Below are 20,739 nucleotides of genomic sequence, written 5' to 3'. Positions count from 1 at the left end.
TTTATCCTATTAAAAGAAACGATGCGAAATTGATATTTTATGCACTGGCATGACTTACTGATGCATAAACGGTATTGAACGATTTTGAGAGTAAGATTACCTGTGTGAACTTGAACAACAATTACACAGATAGCACGTTCAGTCTTGAGTCTTGCCAACGTTGGCAATTGGGAGGGCACCAGCGGAAATATGGCCTATCAAGCTTTTAGAACAGCCATAATATGCAGCACTAACGTTATACCACAGTCACGTTAGAAGAAGAAAAATCAATGAATGGCTTATATAAACCTGGACCGGACTAAATGTTACCCACTGCGCAACGTGACGTCGATGTGACGTCTTTTTCGTGTCATTTTTGGACGTCCAAATTCGGTCCAATGAAGGGGTTGTTTTGTAACGCCAGACGACGTCTTTTTTTCGACGTCAACTGCACGTCTAATTTGGACGTCTGTGGGACCTCCGTGTAAGGGCTATTTATAGTCCAAATGTGGTTACTTATGGACGTCTTTTCAACGTCAAATTTAGACTTATATTATACGTCGTTTTTCTAACTTATATAACTTTACAACATTACAGTAATACACATACAAATAAATCACAATTCAATAATCACCATTTTAATCTTTATTCAAAAATAAATTGCCATGAATAGCATCAGAAGGGCACCGGACATATCAAGCACAATTATGTACAAATAATTAGATTGCATTTGAAGGGCACCAAATATATCTAGCACAATTATGAACAAATAATTAGTTAGTAGATCTCTATGAATGTAGTGTAAGACATTTACAAGTGATGAATAGTTCACACTTTATGCAGAAAGTGCAAATGATTAATTCATGCCTTTACACATCTATAACAGGTGTTGAACACTGTAGTGTAAAATTGTAATTTAATTTAATTATGAACAAATAATTAGATTGTCATTGAAGGGCCACAGTAAAGCACAATTATGAACAAATAACTAGATTGTAATTTAATTTATAATTCAAGTCCTCTCGTCTTGGCTCATCAGGGAGTTGTGAATCCTCTACCTCCAATCTTTGCGGCGCGTGCTTGAGGTGCTCAGAAACATGCATCTTGATTTACTTCTCTGTGGCTGCAGAATCAAATTTCATGATCCCTCCTACACAAGCAGAAAAATATATGATTTAGATATATGCAACGGCAATCTGCAATCATTCACCAAAGGCCCCACATTTGTAAGCAAAAATATGTTTCCTTGCATCCATTACTGGATAAATACTAAGCCATCTCAGCAACTGTTAACTAACACTTAGGCTGTCTACACAGAGGCACTAAGCAGACTGCACTTTTTTTAGAAAGCTTGCATTCTTTAATGTGTGCATTAGAATGTTGACCATTGTCAACACCTTATAATAACGTTCAGTTGTAAGTCTGTAAGTGGTTAGTTAATGAACTACTTTGAAAATATTAGTATCATTTGCTAATCATTTATGAATGTTTTGTCAATTCCGTTACAAGTCATTTACAAGTTATTAGTAAATTATTAATGTATAAAACATGAATATACGTTTCATAAATGAAAAAAATAATAATGTATGCATCTAGCAATTTGTGAAGCAGAGTCAGAAGCGTGCAGATCCATGTGCAGTATATGTTTATTAAGAGTAGTAAGACAGGCAGAAGTCAACGATCAGCATTCAATATGGAGTAGGCAATCCAGAGCATAAACAATACCAGGCAGGGGTCAGGACAGGCGGCAACAATCGTAATCCAGAGAGAGACAGGCAAGGGTCGGGGCAGGCAGCAAACAGAGAATCAAAGTCCTAGAACAGTCACGGGTCGATACACGGGCAATCCAGATAATCAGTATAGAAACGCTCAGAAATGTCGCCGGGGCAAAACAAGACTTCGCACTGATAGAGAGTCAGAGAGCAGTTTATATGGAGAGGTAAATGAGGAACACCTGTGTTGGTGATTAGACCTAGGTACGGGGCTTTATGGGAAATGGAGTTCAGTACTCAGGAGACGGAGCTCTGGGTTGAGCGGAGAGAGCCACGGAGGCGCGATTCATGACAGAGCCCCCCTCCTGCGAGCGGCTCCTGAAGCGAGGACCCGTGCGACGCCGAGGTCTTCCACGGGGTCTTGGAGCAGGTCTGGTGGGGTGTTGTTGATGGAACTCGGAGATTAGTGTGGGGTCCAGTATATCCTGAGACTTAACCCAGGATCTCTCCTCAGGACCATACCCCTCCCAGTCGATCAAATACTGTAACTCCCGACCTCGGCGTCTTGAGTCGAGAATTTCCTTCACACGGTAAGCCTCCTCGCCCTCGATGATGATAGGAGGGGAGCTCGTCTCCGCAGCCTCGTCCTGGTCCCTCTCTCCACTCGGAGCTCCGGCGGGTTTGAGTAAAGAGACATGGAAGGTGGGAGATATACGGTAAGTTGAAGGTAATGCAAGACGGTACGACACAGGTGTAATTTGTCTGAGAATCTTGAATGGACCCACATACCTGGGACTCAACTTCTTGCTGGGAAGATGGAGACGAAGGTTCCTGGATGAAAGCCAGACCCACTGTCCTGGCTGATAGTTGGGCCCCCTCCTCCGATGACGGTCCGCTTGTTCTCTGAATCGTCGAACTGCACGTTGAAGATGAACATGAGCACTATTCCAAGTCTCCTCGCTTCTCTGTAGCCAAGCGTCAATGGCTGGTAGACCAGTGGGTTCCCCAGACCAGGGGAATAGGGGCGGCTGATAACCCAGTATGCATTGGAAAGGGGTCAAACCCGTAGAAGGCTTGCATAGAGAGTTCTGGGCGTATTCGGCCCACACCAGGAAATGACTCCAATCTTGCTGATTCTGGTGACAGTAGGTTCGTAAGAAGCGAGTAAGTTCCTGATTCAGCCTCTCTACCTGTCCGTTGGCCTGTGGATGATAGCCGGACGTTAAACTGACATTGATATTCAATTGCCCACATAAAGCCTGCCAAACCCGAGAAGTGAACTGAGGCCCCCTATCGGACACAATATCCTCGGGTAATCCATACAACCTGAACACCTGTTGTACCAATGCCTCCGCCGTCTGTAGAGCCGTGGGAAGCTTGGCCAACGGAATAAATCTGCAAGCTTTAGAAAATCGATCAACCACCGTCAGGATGGTGGTAAAATTCTGCGATGGGGGTAGATCAGTAACGAAATCGATGGCGATATGAGACCATGGGCGTTGTGGTACTGGAAGTGGTTGGAGTAATCCGGCAGGCTTCTGGTGGGATGATTTAGAGACGTTGCAGGCGCTGCATTGGTGTACGAAGGAGATTACGTCGGCTGGAAGGGTCGGCCACCAAAACCGGTTCGTCACGAGATGAGTGGTGGCTGTAATGCCAGGATGACCGGCGCTGGGAGTATTATGCACCCATTGTAACACTCGAGTACGCAGACGGGTGGGCACATAAGTACGACTTGGAGGACATTCTGGAGGTGATTGTTCCTCGTGCTGTGCAGCCGAAATCTCCGTCATAATGTCCCACTGGACAGGAGCAACGATGAGAGTTGAGGGAAGGATGGGCTCTGATGTGCGAGGACTGGGTGAGCTGTCAAACTGTCGTGAAAGAGAGTCAGCCTTGCCGTTTTTGGAACCAGGACGGTATGTTACTTTGAAATCAAATCGACTAAAGAAGAGGGACCACCTGGCCTGTCTGGGGTTCAGTCTCTTGGCGGTCTTGATGTACTCAAGGTTACGGTGATCAGTTAGAACAGTGAAAGGTAAATGAGCTCCCTCCAGCCAATGACGCCACTCCTCCAAAGCTGCCTTCATAGCCAGTAGTTCCCGGTCACCCACGTCATAGTTTCTCTCTGCAGGATTCAGCTTACGTGAGTAGAATGCACAAGGAAAAAGTTTTGCTGGATTACCCTGCCGCTGTGACAGTATTGCCCCAATGCCTGTATCAGACGCGTCTACCTCCACGACAAACTCCCGCTCAGGGTCTGGATGGTGCAGAATGGGGGCTGTGGTGAATCTCTCCTTTAGCTGCTGAAATGCCGCAACGCTTCTGGATGACCACTTTAACTGATGACCACCTCCCTGCAGTAGGGACGTAAGTGGTGCTGCGATAATGCTGAAGTTCCTAATAAATCGACGATAGAAGTTGGCGAAGCCCAGGAAACGTTGCAGTTGTTTCACGTTAGTGGGTTGCGGCCAGTTTACCACTGCTTCTACCTTACTACTGTCCATGGTGACTCCCTCAGCACTGATGATATATCCTAGGAAGGCGATCTGCGTCTGATGGAACTCACACTTGGGTAACTTAGCGTACAATTGGTTATCAATGAGGCGTTGTAATACAGCTCTCACATCTCTCACATGATCTTCAAAAGTCTCTGAATAGATAAGGATGTCGTCAATGTAAACAATGAGGTTTCGATTTAGCATGTCTCGGAGGATCTCGTTGACAAAGGACTGGAATACAGAGGGACTATTGGCTAATCCGAAGGGCATCACGTTATATTCATAGTGCCCCGTAGTGGTTGAGAAGGCTGTCTTCCATTCATCTCCCTCTCTGATCCGGATTAAGTTGTAGGCATTTCGCAAGTCCAGCTTGGTGAAATACTTAGCGGTACGGAGTTGTTCAAGGGCAGCAGGGACTAAAGGTAATGGGTAACGAAATTTCACAGTGATTTCATTGAGGCTGCGATAGTCAATACAAGGACGTAATCCTCCATCCTTCTTCTTCACGAAGAAAAATCCAGCTGAAGCCGGAGAAGTAGATGGTTTGATGAATCCCTTCGATAGCTGTTCCTCGATGTAGGACTTCATGGCTTCGGATTCGGGTTGGGATAGAGGAAAAATCCTTCCTCGGGTAGGAGAGGAGCCTGGTATGAGATCAATCGCGCAGTCATAAGAGCGGTGAGGGGGAAGTTTGGTTGCCTGGTGTTCACTGAAGGCCACGGAAAGATCATGGTACTGCGCAGGAATCTTCGTTAAATCAAAATTCTCGGAGTGTGTGACAGTTGAGGGTACCCTGGTGAGAGAACGTAGACATTCCTCCTTACAGGAGTCGGACCACTGGGTTATCTGTTTCTCAGACCATGAAATGACGGGGTTGTGTCTCTCCAACCAGGGTAATCCTAGAATAATGGGATGTCTTGGAGAGTCGATGGTATATAATTGGATGCGTTCAGAGTGAAGGGTGCTGGTCTGTAACGTGATTTCTTGAGAGATGTATTGTATCTTGCCGGTGCCCAACGGGCGTCCATCTAATGCTGCAACCGCCATCCGGGATGTGCATGGAAGAAGAGAGAGTTGGTAAGTCCTTGCAAATGATAAGTCAATGAAATTTCCTGCCGCTCCTGAATCTACTAATGCTGTGGTATTAATCTTCTCATCTCCAAAGCATAGCGTAACCTCAAGTTCCAGTAATTTTAAAGAATTGCAAGGGGAACTCACCGTTGTAGAGGTTCGTGAGATGGGTCGCTTGGGACAGGTCGCCCTCATGTGGCCAGGTTCACCGCAGTACAGGCACAGGTGATTCCGTCTTCTTCTCTCTTTTTCCTCGGGTGTTAAGCGGGTATAACCGATCTGCATGGGTTCGTTCTCCGAGCCAACAGCGGATTGAACTTCGAATCTGTGTGTCTGTGGCACTCGCCGAGCTCGCATTAAGTTATCCAGACGAATGGATAGATCAATAAGTTGGTGAAGCGATTTTCCTTCATCCCGACATGCCAGTTCCCCTTGTAGGTCAGTATTCAAACCTTTTCGGTATAGTAATTTGAGTGGGTCATCACCCCAGCCCGTCTGCGCAGCGAGAGTGCGGAAGGAGAGAGCGTAATCCGCCGCTGAGGAAGCGCCCTGGCGTAATGAAAGCAGCAGCTCACCCGGTTCTTTCCCTCCGGCGGGATGTTCAAAAACTTCCTTGAATTGTTGCATAAAACTGTGATAAGATGGAAAAGATAGATTGCCTCCTTCCCAGAGAGCTGTTGCCCATTCCAGAGCTCTGCCAGTTAACAAGGAGCATATAAACGAAATTCGACTATCGTCTGTTTGGTAGAACTGGGGCTGCTGATTAATGAAAATGGAGCATTGCAGCAAAAAACCTTTACACTTGGAGGGACATCCATCATATTTCTCAGGTAGAGATAAGCGGGGATTGTTGGATGAATTACCCACGACAGGAGGAGAAGGGTCGGATTCAGCCGAAGGAATAGCTGCAGCACCAGCAGGAGGCGTGAGTAATTGAACGGACTTCACCAGCTGTTCGGTAAGTGTAGTTAGTTTGACAAGTTGCTGTTGATGAGATGCCAGGATATTAGCTTGAGTGGTCAGTTCTGAAGCTAGATGATGCATGGCTGCTGGATCTTGTATTGGCAAAGTCTTCTGTGAAGCAGAGTCAGAAGCGTGCAGATCCATGTGCAGTATATGTTTATTAAGAGTAGTAAGACAGGCAGAAGTCAACGATCAGCATTCAATATGGAGTAGGCAATCCAGAGCATAAACAATACCAGGCAGGGGTCAGGACAGGCGGCAACAATCGTAATCCAGAGAGAGACAGGCAAGGGTCGGGGCAGGCAGCAAACAGAGAATCAAAGTCCTAGAACAGTCACGGGTCGATACACGGGCAATCCAGATAATCAGTATAGAAACGCTCAGAAATGTCGCCGGGGCAAAACAAGACTTCGCACTGATAGAGAGTCAGAGAGCAGTTTATATGGAGAGGTAAATGAGGAACACCTGTGTTGGTGATTAGACCTAGGTACGGGGCTTTATGGGAAATGGAGTTCAGTACTCAGGAGACGGAGCTCTGGGTTGAGCGGAGAGAGCCACGGAGGCGCGATTCATGACACAATTAGAGGGGGAAAGTGTTGTAAATGTCTTGTATTCATGTACATATCATTTGAAACAGGTAAGTAACAGTTTTTAACAGTGTGTAAATGCATAAGTCATTTACAACACTTTCTGTATCCCCTAATCTAAAGTGTATAGTAATCGCTAGTAAATGTGTTACAAAGCATGCGTAGATCTTATGCCTTATTGATTCTTGAAGTGGTAATCTACGAATGAAGTGTAAGACATTTACAAGTGATGAATAGTTCACACTTTATGCAGAAAGTGTAAATGATTAATTCATGCCTTTACACATCTATAACAGGTGTTGAACACTGTAGTGTGTACTGCAGTGTAATTGCTGACTAGTGAGGTTGTAGACAGCTGTCTTCTCTAAAACACATGGAGTCTAACCACTAGGCACCTGACATTTATGAAACGTAATGATTAATAATTTACAAAACACGACTATTCAATTGTAAATGACTTGTAATAATTTACAAAACATACATGAAGTGTTAGCATATCACTTGCTAAACATTTATGAATGTTTTGTATATGATTAGTTCATCATCAACCACTTATAAATTACTTAAAACACTGAAATAACAGTTTGTAATAACGTTCAGTTGTATCAACCTGTTGTGCTTTGTGCAATTTACAAAAGTTAGCTTTGTGCTTGGTAGAGGGCTGCATTGGGATTGAGTACCGCCGGGTCCCACGGGAGTGTAACATCCGTTGCGGGAGCGGGCGGTAATGGTCAGAGATTCGGCGGGGTGAGGAAAATAGTCCTGCGCAGGGCTCTACTTGGAAACACATTGGACTCAATAAAAATTACTATTGAGAATAATTTTGCACAAAAAAAGGGATTAAAGGGATACTCCACTTTTTATGAAATAGGCTCATTGTACAACTCCCCTAAAGTTAAACAGTTGGGTTTTACCATTTTCTAAATCATTCAGCAAATTTTCTGATATTTAGAAGAGTATATCAGTAACCAGATAGTTTCTGTTCTCATTGACTTCCATAGTGGGAAAAACATATATTATGGAAGTCAATGGGACCAGAAACTGTCTGGTTACTGATACTCTTCTAAATATCAGAAAATCGTAAATAGTAAAACTCAACTGTTTAACTCTGAGGGATTTGTAAAATTAGCCAATTTCCAGACAAAGTGGAGTATCCCTGATAATACAACACATCAACTATTTGTCAGAGCAGACTGTTTTCAGTTGAAGGCTACTTTATTTTTATTTAAATAAATAAAAAAAAAGCTTTTGCTGATAATTTACTCTGCCCCATGTCATCTAAGAAATCCATGTCATTCTTTCTTCAGTCGAAAAGAAATTAAGGTTTTTGATGAAAACATTCCAGGATTTTTCTCCATATAATGGACTTTACTGGGAACCAAACGGTTCAAGGTCTAAAAGACAGTTTCAGTGCAGCTTCAAAGGGCTTTAAACGATTCCAGATGATGAATAAGGGTCTTATCAAGGACCCTTTGAGTCATGACTCGAAAAAAGATTAGTTCATTTTGATGAACGAGTTCGAACAGGAGAGTCACGAACGCTCATCACAGAACAGAGCAAGGCAAGCATTTGTGCTCATAAAAAAACTTTTTTATTTATTTATTAATGAGCGATCGTTTCGCTAGATAAGTCCCTTATTCATTGTCTGGTGTTTTTAAAGCCCTTTGAAGCTGAACTGAAACTCTCATTTGGACTGGAGAAATACAAATTTGTCAAATGTTTAATTTAGGTTTCCACTCCAATGGTATAAAAACTGATAAAGTCTCCAGCGAGAGTCTCCTTTCCTGATAGTCCTGTTTTTGATTGGATTAGCTATAAGGGAGACTTCCACCTTTTGTCTTTAATGGCTCTGGGATGGCTCTTTGGAACCAGAGTTCCTGCCACCATCAGCATTTGAAAAGTTATGCTGATTCAATCGGATTGGTAATGGCCTTAGAGTAGGGCGTGTTCCTAATTCATTTGCATGCTTTGTTTCAGTTTCTCCCCTCTCAATGTAAACTCCTCCCCTCTAAATGTATAAATTGTAAGGGAATATTTTCCCTTAGTTAGACTATCTTTGAGATGACTACAGCTACGCAATAAAGAACGTCTGCGTGAAAGATACCTCAAGAGTCTCCTGGTCTGTTGCGTGGAAGAATAAAAACTTCACTACAGATGGTGCCGTGACCCGGATAGAGAAATCTTACCTGAATCAAGAACTGCAACAAAAGATTTCAACAGAGAAATCTTACCTGAGTTCCAGAACAAGATCAACAAAGTGAACTGAGTTCCAGAACAAGAACAAAAAGAACTTTTCTGACTGAGTTCCAGACTGAATCTTTTCATACAAGCAACGATTCGGTGAGTTTCACTCTATTCAAAGAACCAGACCAGTACCAAAGTTGTGCCTCTGCGCCGTCAGAGAAAGAGTTATCAGGCAGCTGTAGTGTTTGATTAACTAAAGTTATCCTTTAAAAGTGGTCTTTTAAAGATGATAGATATCCTCTGTTGTCAGGCAGGGAAGATTGACATTAAATGTTAATATTTTGGGATCCTCTGAATAATTCAGGGAAGTTGTAAGATATCCTCTGAATGAGTCAGGGAAGTTTTGTTCAACGGAATAGTGCCTCTACGTTGCTAGAGAAGATATCCTCTAAACTTAGGGAAGATTAACATTACGTGTTAATATTGGTGATAACCTCTGTTCGCAGAGAAGGATTAGCATTTTTGTGCTAGTTATTGTGGTCGTATCCTCTAAAAATTTTGGAAGGTGAAAGATCCTTTCCATTTTCTTTCAGGGAAGATTAGCGTAACATGCTAATAGTTTGTGTTGTTTGTTTGTTGTTGTTTTGTGGTGTTACCCTCTAAAAATTTACTTTAGAGATGAAATTTTGAACCTCTGTACAAACAGGGAAGTATTAGCATAAAGTGCTAGTAATGTTGTGGGTTTCCTTTGCTCTGTCAAAGAAGGTTTACAACAGTCGATCTGTGTAAACAAGTGTAGCCTCTGTTGATCAGAGAAAGTTAGTTGTTTTGTGTGATAACAAAGAAACTCACAAAATGGTTGTGACGAATGCTAGGTTGGTTCCTACAACTGAGAAAAGTGGCCTTGCCACTCCATTGTGGTCAGATAGTGAATTTAAGTCATTGTTAGGAGAGCACATGGACTCCATAGTGACTCCGTCAGTCAGATTGAATTTGACAAAGAAATTTGGCATTCACCCAGAAAAAGTATGGTCTATAGATGAGTGTAAAAAAGTGCTAGGAGCAAGTATTCGCAAGAACAATGTGAAAGCTATTATCTGTTGTTACAAAGAATACAGTTTATCCATTGCACAAGAGCAAGCTAGGTGTATTGCTAAGTTAAATGAACAGAACAAACAATTGCAGACTCAATTGTCCTGTTTCAAGACAAAGGTGGGCCATAACCAGGCCTCAGCCAAATGTAACACTGAAGACCAACAGTCAGATGAAACTTTTCCTGACTTACAAGCATTGTTTGAAAGAGATGTAGACATCCCATCAGTAACAGATAAGCATGTAAAATCAGTGAAGGTGTGTGCTGCTAGAAAAAGACAGCAGGGAATTGAACAGTCAGAAAGTGTTCCTTCCAGTGCTTCTGTTGTTCAAATCCAAACTGTTGCTACAACGCTCGGACCTAGAGACATAGAGAGATTGTCCCAGAGTTTACCGCCAGCACGCACACAGTTCACTGAATTTAGAAGAGCATTGGTCAGCAAAATGCGTCTCTACGACATGTCGTTAACAGAAGTCACACAGTTAATGTCTCAAATTCTAACTGAATCTGAATTCAACAGTTTTGAGTCTGCTGTTACTTCTGAACTGCAACATGCCAGAAAAGATGAATTGAGAGAAGGTGTTCTGAAAATCCTAAAGAATATCCTAGGACCCAAGATAGATTGGTCTAGAATTACTAACTGTGTACAAAAGAAAGAAGAAACTGTGAATGAATATACTGAGAGGTTTTGTCAGTCAGCTGTAACGTACAGTGGAATAGTGGATGATTCTGAAAGTGTACTCAATGACAAAGGACCGCTGGTCCGCATCTGGTCAGATGGCCTTATAGCTGACTACAGAAGTGCTTTGCCATTTTTGGATCTGACTTGGTCTCACAGAACTCTTAGAAGTAACCTGGACAGGTTAACTGCTTGGGAAAGAGATTTTGATGTTAAGGCAAGAATACAAATTGCAGCAGCTTCTTTTAAGGTCAGCACAGAAAACCCACAGAAACGTAAATGTCCTAAGAGAGAGGGCAGGTGTTATTACTGTGGTCAGCCGGGACATTGGAGCAGAGAGTGTAGAAAAAGCAGAAAGAGATTTAAAGAAGTCAACCTTTTTGCCCAACTTCTCAGTTTGCTTGCTACTCTGAAGCCGCCACTCCCCACGTCTTTAAACGGGTGGGGCAGCTTGTTGACGTGTTAACCATTTGGACTGTGAGTGCTTAATTTCTCCAGTAACTTACAACAGAGATAAACAACTTATGTTTGTTTAACGGAACAAAAGGAAAGTGACTGTCTCAGCTTTTCCTTTGAGGGACTGCTTTAAGTAAACTCACAGCCTTAAATGTTATTCTACAGCACAGGCCTTTCATCAATAATAGTGTTAGGTCAGACTGTAAATGCCCACATGCAGTGTCCGCAATAATGAATGAAGCAAAAGTCAATTTTGTCACCTTTTCCCATTGGGGAAATTGATTTAACTATCCTCACCCATTCTCACGTATGATGTCTACAACGACTGATGTTTTGTTAGAGGATGAAGGAAAAATAACTCATAATTGGGTTACGCAGATCAAAGTACACATGTCACAGGACAGGTCAAGCCATTAGAGCCTAAGTGGCATGTGCCACATCAAGTAATGTTGATCGGCAGTATTGTGTCAAGGTAGAAAAAGCTTTGTATTATGTGTCGCATTGAAAAGGGTTCTGTCACATTGCAAAGTGTTCTGCAAAGTTCTGCCACCCACAGGGACATGATATTGACACGAACCAGTGAGGAGCCAAGGGAAGAACCAAATGCAACAGGCTTTGGGGGCCAACCCTTTCGGTGAAGACTCCCTCATAAGTTTCCCCCATCCATTTAGTCCATCCTCACCTCACTGTTTTCTTTAGGTGTCAAGAATTAAGGAATAGGGAAAGAGGGAACAATAGCAGACTCAGTGTTTACTCAGCAGGATACAACCCTTGTCTTTGAAGAAATACTGCTCTCTTGTTTTTCTTTTTCCTCTGTGCAGATACCACTTGATGGCTATCCCGAGACCCATACGCACAGACGTCTTCATCTGCGTATGAAGCCACCACTTCCAGAGAACAACGAGACCCGCTGCCGAGCCAACTATCACCAAAGTAAAGAAGAAAAATACACAACGCAGAGAAAAGACTTACGGAACCTTCAGTCATCCATCAACACTATCAAGATGTAGTAACCACCAGGACATCGCACAAAGTGAAGACTCCACAATCCTCGTTTTTGCTGGAAACCTTGCAGGCCACAGCCGAAGATGGCTGCATTGACTCTCTTGTGCACAAGCATGATGGTTAAACAGTCTTGATCTTTCAGAAAAAATTACACCAGATGTAACTGAAGTTTAATTTTTCCGTAAGAGCTTCACGGACCCTAATTGCATGTTTGTTTTCTGTGTCAGCATGTAATTACAGAAAAAGCAAACACAGAACATAAGTATGTGCCTGTAACTAGCACAAGTTACATGAATGAACTTTCTTAAGTGTTTAAATTTGTACATAATGTGAGAGTTATTAATACTCTCAAAAGGGGGGACTGGAGAAATACAAATTTGTCAAATGTTTAATTTAGGTTTCCACTCCAATGGTATAAAAACTGATAAAGTCTCCAGCGAGAGTCTCCTTTCCTGATAGTCCTGTTTTTGATTGGATTAGCTATAAGGGAGACTTCCACCTTTTGTCTTTAATGGCTCTGGGATGGCTCTTTGGAACCAGAGTTCCTGCCACCATCAGCATTTGAAAAGTTATGCTGATTCAATCGGATTGGTAATGGCCTTAGAGTAGGGCGTGTTCCTAATTCATTTGCATGCTTTGTTTCAGTTTCTCCCCTCTCAATGTAAACTCCTCCCCTCTAAATGTATAAATTGTAAGGGAATATTTTCCCTTAGTTAGACTATCTTAGACTATCTTTGAGATGACTACAGCGACGCAATAAAGAACTTCTGCGTGAAAGATACCTCAAGAGTCTCCTGGTCTGTTGCGTGGAAGAATAAAAAAACTTCACTACAGGACCTTGAACCGTTCCCATTGAACTCCATTATATGGAGAAAATACTGGAATAATCCTGGAATGTTTTCACCAAAAACCTTAATTTCTTTTTGACTGAAAAAAGAAAGACATGGACATCTTGGATGGCATGGGGGTGAGTAAATTATCAGCAAAAGCTTTCAAAAGTGAACTACTCCTTAAAGAACTCTAATGATATCTTTACCCCCTGATAGGGTTAATATTGCAAATATTCTATTGCAGATATAAATTCAAACATTTAAACATAAAGGCTAAGAGTATGAGCCATGAGTAAACTGGCCAGATATCTGTGAAAAATAACTTGCGTACCTAAAGTTGTCGACCCCCTGAATTCAGCATTTAAAAGTAAAAAGAATTTCAGTATTTATCAGTAAAAAAATACATAAAAATAAATAAATACCTTTGAGTTGGACAGTACGATGTCTCATTGGACAACTTATTTCAAAACACACCTAGAGAATTAAAATAAAAATACCAATGACCATGATATTCTGTTATCATAATAGTTAAATTCATTATTATAACTATGACCTTTATAACATGATATTTGCCATCTATTATTTAGCTGATTATTTAGCCTAAAGGCTTCTTAAGGACAACCTCACAAAAAAAAAAAAAAACTGGGGTTAAGACTTCTTTCAAAAGCATAAATCCTACAGACCTACAACTTTTGAACAGTAGAGTACAGTATGTTTGAGGTTTTGCTTACTAGTCGAGTTCATAGCCGTGGAGATTGTCTTGGACAGGGGGTGCAGTAACTTAGGACATCAACATGATCTTAGAAAATAACATGCAATGTGTCACAGCCAACAATGTTACATAGGATTAGAACATAGGGTTTATTACAAGGAAGCAAGCATATATAATTTCTCTTTTCTGCATTTCACCTCTCCTCTAGCTAAGAAAAGAGAAATTATATACATAAATATTATTAAATAAATGCATATGACATTACTATCATGAATAAACAATAAATCCCCCTTTTATTGTGGACGTTTTTTCCTCATGAAATCACTTTTTTTAATCAATCTTTGTAACGTTAAGTGACGTCACTGATTAATAATACATCGCATTATTTTAGGCTAAATAAATTAGCTTAACGTTACTTCCAATCACCCATTGTAAATTACCAGCAAAAAACTATCAAAAATTATTATCTACACAAAGATAAAACCCCAAACTTATACAAAACAGCTTCAGAGTAACTTACCTTAGCTAACTTAGCTGCTAGCCTCTTCTGAAAACGATTGAGATGCTAACGGACTTTTTCGAAGACCCAAAATCATTTCTATAAAGTAAATATTCAACAGAAGCGTATCAATTACACGCAATAAAGGTGTCAGGAACATTTTTATGTAGTATTTGTGTGATTTTGTTAACTTAACTTACCTGAACGCAGTGACAACAGCGAGAGACGCTAGTTGGTGTTTGTCAGTTGACGACGGCACGACGCTTCCTGTTTCAATTCAAACTGCTCGCGCGCTCCTGTGATTTGAATGTTCACGCGCACGCGCATCAAAGGCACGCACGCAGCATTAAGAAAAACATCTTATAATAATGTATAATGTCATTAATATTAAATCATGAAGTTAAAACTAATTTTTTAGTTCTATGATATTTGTATACCATATTTGCTTTTGATTTTATTTTTATTGTAGGGGGGCCTATTTATATATAAATAAAAAAATAAAAATAAAACAAATATTACAAATCAATAATTTCCAGCAACTGTCAAAAGACGTCCAAATGCCGTCCAAAAAAAGTTACCCAGTTTAAGGTCAAATGTTGGACGTCAAGATGACGTCCAATTTGGGTCATGGTTGGACGTTCAAATAACAGACCTAGTTTGGACGTCGAATAGACGTCCACAATTGGTCATGGACCGACGGACCCAATATAGACATGATCTGCACGTCTATCCGACGTCCAATGTTTAGTGGGTAGCAACAGTAGTTTATTTCAGCTATTTAATATCATGCCTATCCAGACATAAACCAGTCACGTTTAATGAGCGCATTGTTTGGCTCAATACAGTTGGTAATATAGGTTAACCTAAGAACTTATTGTGTGTTAGCGCTATATTATATAATTAAATTTATATTTAATGTGTTTTCCACCGTAATGGACCACTGTTTCCCCTTTCTACCAGCAGGTGGCAGTATTTAAATGACTGACTGTATGGTGTTTTTGGTAACTGTTTTAAATCAAGATTACTGATACAGATGTTTATTGTTGTTCATTTTATTTGGTTTTTGATTTTATTTGCCTAGTTATCATCATCATCATCATCATCATCATCATTCATCCAGCCCAGAGTTAAACCTGCTTCTGTTTTAACCTGATTCTTACACTGATTTCAGCTTCTTAGCAGCTCAGACAACAAACAATAAAAGAATTGATGCATCCAAAGATATCCATCTATAAATGTCGTCATCCCCGTGCAGAGACCTTTTGTACTTCTTGCAGATGTATTTTCTTTTATTTCTTTGACTTTGGCCACTGTGTTTCCTATAGAATTTCTAACCTCTCTTTTTTTGACTATTCATAAAAATAAAATATTCAAATTATGTTGTAAAGGGTTTTTCACAATACATGCCATTTCAAAGCAGCCTTATAGAAAATGTACATGTCTCTATTACAATTTAGTCTGATCTATAATATAAATATACTTTTCAACTTAAAAGACGTTGTATCATTTGATTTATATTATGATGTTTCTTCTCTTGTATACTCTGTTTGATTAACACACTGGAAGCAATATTGACATGACATACTGATACATTTCCTCACTGCTATTCACAATGTACTTTTATTAAGTATTTTGGGTGTAATACATTATGCTTACTGTCTGATGTAGTGGAAAGTAAAAGTTGTATGAACATGCCCTCTGACCTTCCCTATTTTACTTTGTTAACAGACACTGTTCTTCTGGAGTTTCCAAACACAACTCGAGCGACCATAAGGCGCAAGTGCAACAACGAACAATTTAACAAGAAAAATTAAAGTTTGCTTGCTGTTCCACAATGTTTATTTTATTTTTTTTTCCACTTAGTACAAAAAAAATTATCCAAAATAGCACACTTCAAGTTAACTAATCATAAACACACTTGAAGTATACTGACAATTATTCTGGCTGCAAGTATACTTAGCATACTTTTTTTTTCACTAGGGTTCCCTACCTTCAAAGTGGGGAATGGCAGAAAAAGTTTGAGAAACACTGGTATAGGCTAATCTGCTCTTTACCAATATGCCTAGTAATTGCTGACAACATCTGGCCTTTATAATCAATCTGGAATGTAAACAAAGCATTTCGAGGTACACATTTCAAAGAAGACTATTATACTTCAATGAATATGAGGTGCGAGAAAAACAAAATTCATCAGGTGCTATCCAGGTGCTTTTCAATGAAGCTGCCTCAGTATAATAGCCTACCGCTGTCACGCAATTTGTGCTTCGGAGAAGTGCGGTCGCGCTCATGGTTGCGCCATCTACACTTATTTGTTGCGCCTCGGCTTAAACGCGAATGCAATGATTTTCAAGACAACTAAATATTTTTGCTTTGGTATATTAAAGGATGCTCTGTGCAAAACAACACTATTTAATTATTATTTACCGCTTATATTTTGTTTTGACAATACAGTCGATGTCTACGGTCAGGAATTTACATCAATTTTAAAATATATAAATATATATAAATGTTATGCTATTATTGCTTATTAAAACCATATTGATTTAAGCTAAGCCAAGTCATTTCCAGAAGTGATCCAGATCACAGAGCCGGAGCCTGAACATGAATCGGCCCAGTGTTTTACAGCCGTAACAAAAATGCTCCAGAGACAGCCTAAATGAAGCTAGGGGGCGGGGATCGGTCCCGGACACGCCTCCTGTCCACGGACAGCCTAAATGAAGCTAGGGGGAGGGGATCGTTCCTGGACACGCCTCCTACAGCCTAAAAGTCCCCCTTACAGGCCATTGGCTGAAGTCACGGGGTGGGCGGGGCCATCCACGGAGAGCCTATTTGTCGCCTAACAGCCTAAATGAAGCTAGGGGGTGAGGATCGATTTGTGGTTTCCAAAAACTCACCCAAGTTGAAAACAGCATCCAACCTGTAACGTATTCGACAGGGCCCCTGTGAGCTGTTCGTGGACAGTATAATTTTACGCAAGTTTTTCATAATTAATATATGTAATGAGATCGCAGTAGTGATGGCCGGTTCGTGAACGAATCGTTCTTTTGAACCGGTTCTTTTTAGTGAACCGGTCGAACCAGTACACTAAATCGGACTGAATCGTTCGAAACAGTTCGCGTCTTGCGTCAGCGCTAAACCACAAGTTACTAAAGTTACTCACTTTCAGACATGCCTGACAGTCCCTCCGAATCGAAATAAACCAGTATCCAGAAGTACATTTTATTCCAGTAACTCAAAAAGTTCACTGAAGGGAGACATATGTTGGTGCTGAGAGAAGTGATGAGCACGAGCAGCTGATACTGCGCATGCGTGTACTACCGAACGTACAGGTACATCGGTCGGATAACCAGTACAGAACCGAGAAGAACTGTTTCTTTCGGACACGTTCGACATATTGAGAACTGATGAGTTGATGAGCTGAGCATGCGTGCATTTTTTTCTGAGGGACGAAATGTACGTTTCCATGTCTTTAGTTGAACATCAGTAAGTGTAACAAAATAAAACATTTTGGAAACATGTTTATCACATAATTACTGTATCACTGTATTATTTTGACGATTGGAAACAATGATTGGATTCTAAAACTGTCAAACTACTAAACATTTATTATTAGACTAAAATAATATTTTCAGGAACAGCTCGTTTAATTTCTAAGTAACAATATAAATCTTTAATGTAAACTCTTGCCAAGGTTTTAATGGTGCACTGCTTAGTAAATGTTTATAATGTGTTAACATAACGAATTAAACATTTAATTCGTTATGTTAACACATTATAAACATGATGTATATATACTGTAGGCTATAGGCTGCAGAAGGCTATATTAGAGACAGACATGCATCGATTTTTTTACTTTTGTCGAATGTATATTCATGTTTCAGCTCAGCACACACAGGCCTATGCTATGGTTCTCGAGTCGAGAACTGGTTGTTGCAGTTCTTGAATCACCAGTAGGCCTACAGAACCGAGAACTGTTTCTTTCGGACACGTTCGATACTGAGAACCGATGAGCTGGAGATACTGCGCATGCGTGATATCACCGTCTCTGAACAGAACTTTCTTTCGGCCGGTGTTCTGTCGATTTTTGCTGCCTTGTCGAAAAATGCTACCGTAGCGCGAATTGATCACAGAATGCCGATTAAAGTCGTATGAAATAGAATTATAATACAATTCTAAGTTATGAGTAGCTACTGTATACTGTAGACTACTGTTTTTATTTTTAAAACGGTGTGAAAAGTAAAAATTATAATAAAATATTCATTTTTGACTTGTCAAAGTACACCTTTCCTCATAGTAACTGAAACTTTAAGTTATTCTTTTTCAGCTGGCTGACCGTACAAATATTCATATGGTAGTAAGCATTTTTTAAAGGGAAATTATACATTATAACAGGAAAATGTACCTTTTGTAAAAAAATAAAATAAAAAAAACTGAGTCTGCACATGCGCATAACCGGTAAGTAGCAAATCTCGATGGGTAGCATGAATTTTCAGAACAACGGCTGATCCTGTGCTGATACATGAGCACGCAGTAGTACGGGTGAACCCAGGACTTAAATGAGAGGGCGAATCGGCGAAATGTAAGTTTATTTAATAACAAATAAAATGATGAAGACCATTTATGCATTTTATATATTTAAAACATGTAAAACATCCGCGTTAGCACATCGCCTAGGCTGCAGCAGGGTTCGTTTTCAAAATGTAAATGTAAGAAACTTATCCAAGATGATTATGACGATGTGTACTATTATTTGACTGAAGTTATGATTACAAATGCCTTTAATTTAAAGTATTTTTATCCACCGGTATGATAGAATTGACGTCATTACGTGATGACGTAAAAGAACTGGTGAACCGGTTTTTTGAACCGGTTCATTAAAACGAACTGTCCGAAAGAACCGGTTCGCGGAAAAGAACCGGACTTCCCATCACTAGATCGCAGTATTATACAATAGGTCATTACAACCTGGCAGCTTCATTTTGATAGGAAACACATTAAAAAAACCTTGAAATTTGAAAAGAAAAAGAGCAGCATCCCAGAAGAGGAAGATAATGAGAACAATCACTGGCCTGTAATATAATTATATTAATAAAATATAATAATGTATTTCTGATCAAGTAAATACAGGCTTAAGAGTTCTAATAAGAGTTCTTTTAAGATAAAAATAAATTCTGCATGTTTAAATGCTCATCAGGCCTGCATTACACCGAAAAGGTACACTTTTTCTTTTTTATATATATTTATTAAACGGGAAACGCAGGTGCGCTCAACAGTCCTGTTTTATTTCTCAGGTACCTCAGTCACGGCAAACAGAAGCAGCCGGGAGACTGTGTGGAGATCCTCAATGTGGCTCTCGGGGATTTCCTGGCCGTGATGGGAAAACTCCAGGGTCCAGATGCCATATCCGGGGAGGAGCTTGACAAGGACGAACGCCTGCTGGTCCTCTACTACTTGGAGGCGGTCGTCATGCTCAAACACCTCCAGCGGCCCGGCGTTGTCAGCAACATGACCGTAAGTGTATTTTGTATAACATTCATCAACGCCTCACGTTTTTTGATTATTAGTGAGACCTGTCATTGAGTGTGTACGCCTGTGTGTTTGCAGGTCGAGGAATGGCAGGGGAGAAAACACACAGAGAACGGCTCTTCTGTGGCGGTGAAAGAGCACAAAACGGCCGCATCGCAAGTCGCCGAAGTTCCTCTGACCCCTGAACAGGAACATGTACGTTTGTTTTCAAAATGACATAACTGACTATGTGTGTGTGTGTGTGTGTGTGTGTGTGTGTGTGTTTTTAAACTGTATTTATTTCTTTTTCCCCAGTGGTTTAGCCTCTACTTTGCCGAGATTCGGCCGGTGATGCTCCGGGGTCCGAAGTCAGGGGACGACCCGATGACCCGAAGTCATCTTGGACTTCCTGATAAAGTGATCTTTGCTTTTTTTTCCTGCTGGCTGGGGAACTACCGATGAAAATGAGCTCTTTTAGCTAACTCAGGTACATTTTCATTGTTCTGATGTTGATTAATGTGTACACTGACTGTCCCCCCTTACAAATAAATAAAATGAAGAGAGAGAGGGAGCATATATGGGTGTAAAATGTGTGTGGTGGCAGTGGGGCTCATTGGGTGCTCAGCACCCCTAAAGCTCGGACCCTAGAATCGCCTCTGAAGTCCACTGAGACCAAGGACGACCTCACCCAACTCCGGCGCGCTGACACGGGCCCGGCCACCATACTGAACTACATTAAGAACATGATCCGGTTTGTTCAGTATTTAAAGACCCACCTGAACTTGGGTGAAGCAGATCTGGACTTCTACAGGAAGTGCCAAGCGTACCTCGACCTCCTCGCTACCATCAGAAAGCCAGTGGCCAAGTCACACAGCAAGGTCACCTGTAAAACAAGGCCAGTTGCTAATCTGCTTTCCATTTGTTTTCTTTAATGACTTCATGTTGATGATACTTATGTGCTGG

At 40.9% G+C, this 20,739-nt stretch overlaps 1 protein-coding gene and 1 long non-coding RNA gene across 4 annotated transcripts; one reads left to right on the top strand and one right to left on the bottom strand.

Annotated features, from left to right (window-relative positions):
• Positions 1-609: 609 nt before the first annotated feature.
• On the bottom strand, positions 610-14,995 carry LOC120470715 (uncharacterized). Of its 3 annotated transcripts, none has more exons than XR_016146365.1 (6): positions 14,472-14,995; positions 14,293-14,370; positions 13,792-13,859; positions 13,483-13,534; positions 7,424-7,590; positions 610-1,129 (listed from the first exon to the last, which is right to left on the bottom strand). It is a non-coding gene; the product is annotated as an uncharacterized LOC120470715 (long non-coding RNA). The 3 variants fall into 3 exon arrangements; XR_016146364.1 differs by having other exon boundaries at positions 7,424-7,587; positions 14,472-14,991; XR_016146366.1 differs by lacking the exon at positions 7,424-7,590 and having other exon boundaries at positions 14,472-14,898.
• A 2,901-nt stretch (positions 14,996-17,896) lies between these two features.
• Positions 17,897-20,666, top strand: LOC148997674 (uncharacterized). Its single transcript, XM_089119050.1, has 3 exons — positions 17,897-19,782; positions 19,876-19,992; positions 20,092-20,666. The coding sequence occupies exons 1-3, from the start codon at positions 19,645-19,647 to the stop codon at positions 20,236-20,238; spliced, it is 402 nt and encodes a 133-aa protein (XP_088975176.1). The 5' UTR covers positions 17,897-19,644; the 3' UTR covers positions 20,239-20,666.
• The last annotated feature ends 73 nt before the right edge of the window (positions 20,667-20,739 follow it).

This window comes from Pimephales promelas, chromosome 2 (genome assembly GCF_988280905.1).
Source record: "Pimephales promelas chromosome 2, fPimPro1.hap1.1, whole genome shotgun sequence".
Lineage (NCBI taxonomy): Eukaryota > Metazoa > Chordata > Actinopteri > Cypriniformes > Leuciscidae > Pimephales > Pimephales promelas.
The sequence above is the reverse complement of the archived record's forward strand: the minus strand, read 5'-3'. Positions and strand labels throughout refer to the sequence as shown.